At 49.1% G+C, this 7,866-nt stretch overlaps 1 protein-coding gene across 1 annotated transcript; it reads right to left on the bottom strand.

Moving 5' to 3' along the window:
* Positions 1-1,912: 1,912 nt before the first annotated feature.
* BOD1 (biorientation of chromosomes in cell division 1) lies at positions 1,913-7,321 on the bottom strand. The gene is made up of 4 exons (XM_066197072.1): positions 7,121-7,321; positions 5,924-6,048; positions 3,959-4,159; positions 1,913-2,771 (listed from the first exon to the last, which is right to left on the bottom strand). Exons 1-3 carry the CDS (start codon positions 7,319-7,321, stop codon positions 3,961-3,963), a joined length of 525 nt encoding a protein of 174 aa, XP_066053169.1. The 3' UTR covers positions 1,913-2,771; positions 3,959-3,960.
* Between the last annotated feature and the right edge of the window lie 545 nt (positions 7,322-7,866).

Genomic DNA, 7,866 nt, shown 5'->3' with positions numbered 1-7,866 from the left:
TCAGAACGGCTGGGGCTGGAAGGGACCTTAAAGCTCACAGAGGTAATGGCAGTTCGGTTCCGCTCCTTCTGGTGCAGTCTGCTTGAGTCACTGGGACCCACTCAAAAACTGTCTTTGCAGTTTGCAAAGGGGCTTGGGGAATCCAAAATCCTTGAGAAGGTGATCTGCAGCTGTGGTTTCTGCCTGGCTCTGGTGGTAACCTGCCCCAGGTTTCACTGAAAAGCATCTCTGGAGTTATCACAGAACGGTCCCATAGCAAGTGCCTCAGGAATCGTCCCCTTTATTTTATGTAAGATGTGCATAAGAATTTAAAAAAAGCATCAGGAAATGCCTATTAATTTAAAGAAAGAATCAATTTTACTTCAAGAATGTGTTATAAACAAATTATTCATCACTTAACTCCTGTTCAGTACTTGGAATTAAGTTTGTCCTTGGGCTAAAGTGTGTATGTTTGTAAAAATGGATTGCTTTGTGTGTTTGATTTGCACTACATGTACCTTTTTCAGGGATAATGGGGGAAAGGCACTGGAATTCTGCTGTTCAGTTTTTCTAACATGACAGCATTTGGGACAGGGAGGAACAGGGAGATCAGAACTGTTGTATGGCTGCAGGCCAGGGTTTGATGGGAAGAAGGGAAAGTAAGGAAAGTTCTGCAGTGCTGCAAGTGATGCTTGTGCAAACATCTCAGTTTAATGTCAGCTTCTTGATTCCTTGGATGTCTTAGACCTCTCTGCCTCCTCAGGCTGTGTTTAACACACCCAGCACAGCAAAACCTGGCTCATTCCCCCAGCTGTAGTCCAACATCCTGCTGCAGGGATAATTTCATTTCTGTAGTGGGGACAGCTTTGTTCTTTTGTTCTGGTGTGAAGATTTCTATTTCACCACTGAGGTTTTAAGGCTGGAAGCCTGATTCTGGCTGTGTGACTGACAGAATTTTATCGAAGGGCACTGCAAAAGTCCTCCATCAAAAGGACTTTGGTGGCTTTTGTCACTGGCCCCTTGTGTCAGGGGTCCCTTTCCAAGGCTCTGATCCAAAGCAAGGACTTCAGAACCCCAGCATTAAAGCCTGTGAGATCCCAAACTGGCTGCCCCATCTCTTCAGGTGCTTCTGTTGCGATCTGAAGGTTCCCACAGCCACTGGAGCCGTGCACAGGCTGGGCCCCACCAAAGGCACAGCAGTGTCAGAGTGAACACAGAGAGAACAATGGAAAAGCCTTTTAAAAACTACCCTGGCTGGGTCTGTTCTCCTTCACTCATCTTTTAAAGCTGCTGTCAGGTAGGAAACACAGGTTCAGGTTCCCTCCTCACCACAGGAGGGAAATCCAGTTTGACTTGCTACAAAAAAACCCTGAGCTGGTGTCCCTGCTCCCTGACTACTCCTACTGTCATCCAGAATTTGCCTAAGCACAGTCAGAACCCTTTCTATTTGCTCTTTCTAAACTCTTAAACAATTTTTTCCCCCTGAATAAGCACTTCAGTTCCAAAGAAGTGGTTGAGAACCCTACCAGGAGGTAGAAGATTCTTTTCTGTCAAGAGCTGCCCTTAAGGCCCTAAGGGAAAACATTTATTACACATTTGGAGCAGTCTTGAACCTCCAAACCAACACCCAGGAGAGAACCCTTTACTCACACAATCCTTACAATATTTTACATTTTTTGGGACATCTTCTGTGGAAAGGATACTAAAACCATCTTATTCCATGACAGAACCAACCCCAGCTTGTTCAATCTGGATTAACCCATAAAATGTGTAAGGTCACACCTTCATTAGGGTTCCAGCTGCCAGCACTGGATTTCTTGAAATAAACCCTTTATTTTATTTAAGAATCCTAAGTCTTTAAATTCATCCTGGATTTCTTTAAATAGTTTCTCCTTAAGAAAAAAAAAATGCTGAAAAAGCCAAGCCTCAGAGATGCTTTTTGAGGTGTTTTATTGCAAAAAAAAAAGGTGTGGACATTTGCTGGCAGAACAGGTTATCACATTCTCCATTTGACTGTCATCCAGAGGACACTGCATGCATTCAAGCTGAAAGCATACGACAGTTTCCACCAGGCACCTGAGAAAGAAAAGTCTTCCAAGCAGAAAAAGACAAATTTCCACCTGATCCCCTACTCTGGTGTGCCCTTTGCTCCCCAGAGCTCCCTGGGAATGAGGAGTGACATCAGCGATAGGCACAGCCAACTGTAAACATGTTCCTGTGTTCAACAGAATTGATCTGGATAACGGATCCTGAAGCTTTAGCTCCAGTTTTGAGCAGGAAATGCCTTTTCCCAAAGCAGGCAGTGCAGTGAGTTCCACCTGAGCTGGCACCAGCTGCTCCCTGTAACCCAGCAGAGGAGCACCAGGCTTCCCCTTCTCTGGCTTTTCTAGCAAAGGAAATCTGACAGCTCTACTTGGCCTCCACAACATTCCCCACCCCCAAACCCTCCTTCCTTTCTTTGTGCTCCTTGTAGCACCTCAACCCACTTCCCCACTCCCTGCAGACAGCAGACAACTCCCTTTTCTCCTTCCCACCCCCTTGCCCAAAGGCATGACTAATGAATACACACTGCAGTTCACAGCAAAAATAAAACCCTCCACGCTCGGGCTGTCCCTCCACAGGCAGAACTCCAGGTGCACCTGAATTTCCCCATTTCGGGGCCTATTTCCCACAGGCCTAATAAAGGTTAATCATCTTTGGCAGACAGCAACCCTGCACCAAAGGGAACAAGGAATCCACTGCCAGTCTAACAGGGCATGTTGCAACTGCAGCTGTTCAGCAGCAGGATCTCCCTGCAAGGGAAAAAAAAAAAAAACAGAAGAGATTTTAGAGGATGTAAAAGCACCTTCACAAGTCAATGCATTAGGAGAGATTAGAATATATTAACAGCTGCACTTTGCTGTGGGTTATAATGGACTTTTAAACTACTTGAACCAGATAAATGCAAAAATTCAAGGCATTAAAGCTGCAAGTCACAAGTAAATAACTCAGGATGATATTACAGCCACTTAAACTTCTACTACTAAGCTAAACCCCCGTGCTGGTTGCTCTGCTAATTCCAAGCATTAGAACAGCCACTGTAGCTTCTTATTCCTTCTAAATAAATCAGCTGTAGGTTATATGGAGCCTTTTTGCTTTCAGGAAGCCCTGGCAGATGGAGCAACTGACAATTAACTTCCTTTCATGCAGCATGGTTTAAAGTCCCCCAGCAAAGCTGCAGATTGAAATTTCCCAGGAAGGCAGTGGCTCCTCAATATCCAAATCAACTTCTGCCACTTCAGCAAAGATGGGCACATCTTGTGCTAAGACAGAGGAGCAGTTATGGCCCCCTGAGGCCCCTGGAGTTATTTTAATCACAAAAGCCAGAATGAACTTGTTTGCAACAAAGGCACCCTCAGTCCTTGCAGCTGGAAGATCCAAGTTGCTCTATTTAAACCAGTTTTCTGAGTGAGCACTTTTTCACTCCCAGAGATGTTGCCCTTACTCCAGCAGGACTATTTTGGTCAGTGACAATTCAACACTCCAGTGCTTGTTCTGAAGCAGAGATACCTAAAACTTTCAGTGCTAAGCCACAATAACTTGTCACCACTCTATTCCCATCTGTGTTTCAGTAAATGATATATATATTTTAATCTATTTGATACAAGTTCTGAAGGCAATCCAGCCACTTCCACGTTAATGCTGCTGGATATGCTTTTTCTTTTTTTGGATATGCTTTACTGGAATAAAAAGCCATTTGGGCTGATCCAAACCCAGCTCTGGCAGAGTGCACAGTGTTCCTTGATAGCTGATTTACATCATCCCCGTGTCTTAGTCCCAGTTATTTTTAGCAGCCACTGGAGGGGCAGAGGGCTGTGTGACAATGACACCAGGCTGCTGATCAAAGTGTCCCCCCTGCCAAGCCCTCCTCTATCTTGCACTGTACAAACACAGAGATGAGGCACAAGGAATGTCAGCACTAAGTGCAGAGATACCCGACCTTTAGGAGGCATCCTGAGATGGAGCAGGAGGATCCTTATTCTCGGGCTCTGGAGGAGGAGCTGGCACATTTTCCTCTTTCTTTTGTGCAGCCAAAAATTCATGAATCGCCCTCTCTATCTGAGGCCTGAAGATGTGGTTTAGTTTTGGATCCACCACCTGAGAAATAATTCTGTCCACTCCAGCTTCCAGCATTCCTGACCTTGAACAAAGACAAAGAAGTCATTCAGCTCCCCTGAAAAACTTCTCCCCAATCTCCTCCAGAAACTCTCCAGAGCCCTCCTGTCAACTGCAATTAGCATTAACATGGTGAGAACTGCAGCCTACTCAGGAGATCCTTAACAGGGACTTGTTTCACTCACCTATTTCTCTCCCTGCTCCCTACAGAATTAACAACTCACATCTGCTCTCCCAGGTACTTAAATGACACCTTGGCCAAGAGCCACTTTTAACAGGGCTCCTGTGGAAACCAGGTCAACATGAAAGCAAACAAACACATTTTGGCACAAATACATTCTGGCACAAGAAGAGAAATAAGCTATTCTGAGGAGGAGGGCAGGTGAGAGCTCAGGCTTTTTTTTTTTTTTTTTTTGGCTGAGTGGAGGGAGAAGAGCCCTGCCCCCTAAGTGTTCTTAGGACTGCCACTTGCTCCTTGTAACAGTCTAGACAGATGGGTATGAATTATAAAAAGAAGACGGTGAGCACACAGCAGAGGTTCTGGATTGTGGGGCACAGGCTGTCTGGGAGGGTTAAGTCATGTCTGCAAGGCAGCAGGGACAGGAAATGGAGATGTTCATGGCACTGGGAGAAGCAGCCACAGGATAATGAGGCTGTGGAGGATGCTGAGACAGGGCGCCTCGTGCCACCTCCAGGTAACAGCAGCCTGGGTGGGCAGGACACACACCTGGACACCCCCAGGGCTCAGCCCTGCCCCTCCAGCAGTGACAGCGACTGTTCAGACTCCCTGTCACTGTTCTTTACAACATTCTGTGTGCAATACCTCGTCCTCCTCCCCCTGATTAAAGCTCAGCAGCTCTGGGAAGCAGCACAAGCTGTCAGCGTCACAGAATGGTTTGGGTTGGAAGGGACCTTAAAGCTCATCCTGTTCCACCCCTGCCATGGCAGGGACACCTTCCACTGTCCCAGGCTGCTCCAGGCCCTGTCCAGCCTGACCTTGGGCACTGCCAGGGATGGAGCAGCCACAGCTTCTCTGGGCACCTGTGCCAGGGCCTCCCCACCCTCACAGGGAAGGACGGATTCCTAATATCAACTGTAACCCTGCTCTCTCAGCTGAAGCCATTCCCCCTTGTCCTGTCCCTCCAGGCCCTGGTAAACTGTCTCTCTCCATCTTGTTGGCTCCTACAGGCCCTGCAAGGCCACACTGAGGTCACCTCAAAGCTTTTCCTCTCCAGGGTGAACAATCCCAGCTCTTCCAGCCTTTCCTCACAGCAGAGGTGCTCCATCCCTCTGCTCATCCTGGTGCATTATCTGAAAAAGCTGGACAAGAACTGTCTCCTGTGCTGCAGGAGCTCAGGCTGGTGCAGAGATTGCTGCTGACAGGGGTTGGAGTCTACACACAAACCTCTGGCATCCTCAGGACTCTTTCTTTAAAGAATCTTTAAAGGCTCTTTTCTTTCCTGAAAATTAAGATCAAGGTCATCCAGCTCAGGACAGCAAGTACTGTTTTTGCAGCAATAATCTGGACAGCAAATAAAAGTATTTCACCACTCAAAACCACCCATTTCACCTCTCAGAACCACCCACTTCACCTCTCAAAAACACCCATTTCAGGCAGAGCAATAATGTGCATTTTGGGGAGAGTTCAGACTGCACTCACTCCCACAATGAAACTCAGGGAGGACAACAGAAAGTGGTGTGAAAGACTTAACTCAGCCAGTCCTCCCTTGCCTTAGGTGATTCATGGCTTATCAAATGTCAGTTGTTGTGCAGGCTGCTGCTCACTTACTGGATCACACTCTGCCTCAGCCCATTCCGTAACTGGTTCTTGTTCATGGCTGGGTTCCACTCCTGCTTGTCCAGGTGGGTCGAGACAAAGTTGTCGACTTTCTGCCTCAGGTTCTGATAGGCTGGCTAAAAAAAATACAAATAAATCCAGCTCAGCAGCTCAAATACCTCCAAACAGCCCCCTGCCAGAGCCCTTCACAGTGCAGCTATTGTCACACACAGACTGCTCTGCTGTCTGTGCTTCCCTCCTTTCACCCTCTGAACAAAGATAATGCTGTTTTCCCTGAGAACACAACTGGAAATTGCACAGAACACTCAGTGTTGTAATAATTCCAACAGATGGATGGATGGATTGGGGCTGAAACTGTAGTGAAATGCAAACTGTGCAGACAGAGGTTGTTTAAGCAGAGTTCTTGTTGTCTGGAAACCCTCCACCCCAAAATTCTTAGTGAAGTGGCTGAGCAATGCTGTCACTAAACAAGAACGTGAATCATTTGCTTCTGTGGCACTAGCAGAGAAGATAAGAATAAAAAGACAAAACTGTAATTTTAAAGATAGTTATAATTATTTGAGTTTTATCAGAGGAAATGTAATTCCACTGAAGAGGAACTTAACTAACAAATCCCTATAAATACTCAGGGCCATTCACATCCTGGATGCAAGGGAAGGAAAGAGGGAAACAGGGATATTTCAGAGTTTGATGTGTCTGTGGGATATTTCAGAGTTTGATGTGTCTGTCCTGGGTGCTGGCCCTGGATGAGGACAGCAAATCCCAGGACAGGGCTCTTGCTGGAGCACAAAACTTTGGGAAAGCAAAATTCAACAAAAAGCTTTGAATTTTGACAGAGTCACAGTGAACAACCCAACTTGACACCGACAGCTCAACTTCAACACCGGCAACAAACGATGAGTTTGCTGTGGCTGAGAAAAAAATTAATGTCAAACAACAGCTCGAGAACATCTACTCCAGAAACAAAGGCTAAAGGCTTGGTTTGAGAATACAGGGATGTTTGAGAAGATGGGAGTTTTGAATTAAAGGTTGATTATGGGAAGGTGTTGTTATGGGAAGGTGTTTTCCGCGGAAAGCCTGGGCTGGGACATGAAAGGCTGCGCTGTTCTGTGCCCGTTCGTGGCCCCGGGAGCAGCCCCGGAGCGGCGGGGAGCGGGCAGGGCTGGGCTCGCTGCCCGGCCCCGGTACCTTGGTGTCCACGTCGGCCAGGCAGTCGCGGCGGAAGCCGTCGAAGAGGCCGCGGCTCTTGAGCTGCTCCACGATGATGGCGATGAGCTGCGGGTCCCCGGGCGGCAGCGAGGCGGGGTCGGTGGGCCCGGGCCCCGCGGCCCCCGAGCCGCCGCCGCCGCCGCCCGCCGCCGCCCCGCCGCCGCCGCCGCTCTCCGACATCGCCCGCCGCCTCCGCGCCGGCGCCCGCCGATGGTGTCACCGCGCCACGGGGCATCACGGGCAGGCGAGTTCTCCTCCGGGGGGGTGCTGTATGCGCGCTGGCTTCTGAGAACTACACATCCCAGCGTGCACCGCGGAGAGGCGCCGCAGGGCAGCGGAAAGGCGGGCGCCTTGCTGTCGCGGTGCGTCTTGGGAGTTGGAGTTCAGTGAGGACCCTGCCCGCAGCCACCGGCGGCTGTGCGGGGGTGGCGGTGCTGGGATCACCCGGCCGGTGAGGTCACAGGGCTCCTCGTGTCCCCCCGGAACGGGGTCAGCCGGGCAGAGGGCCCGCGGGCTCCTCAGCATCGCCCGGATGCTCCAGGTGTGCTGCTGGATGCTCCGGGATCCCCCGCCCATGATAACAGCGAGGTGGTGACTTGCGTGTGTTCTGTGCCGTAATGAGCGCAGAGATAACGTAAGTTGCGAAAACCCCATCAGTTTGTGTGGGATCGTGCTGTATTTCTATCGGGGTCCTGAGACCCGGCTGCCCCCAGCAAGGGCTGTGT

This window comes from Chamaea fasciata, unplaced genomic scaffold, assembly GCF_029207755.1.
Source record: "Chamaea fasciata isolate MVZ Bird 193981 ecotype frontalis unplaced genomic scaffold, bChaFas1.0.hap1 SCAF_15, whole genome shotgun sequence".
NCBI classification, from domain to species: Eukaryota; Metazoa; Chordata; class Aves; order Passeriformes; family Sylviidae; genus Chamaea; species Chamaea fasciata.
Note: the sequence above shows the minus strand (reverse complement) of the source record. Positions and strands in the feature narration are given on the sequence as shown.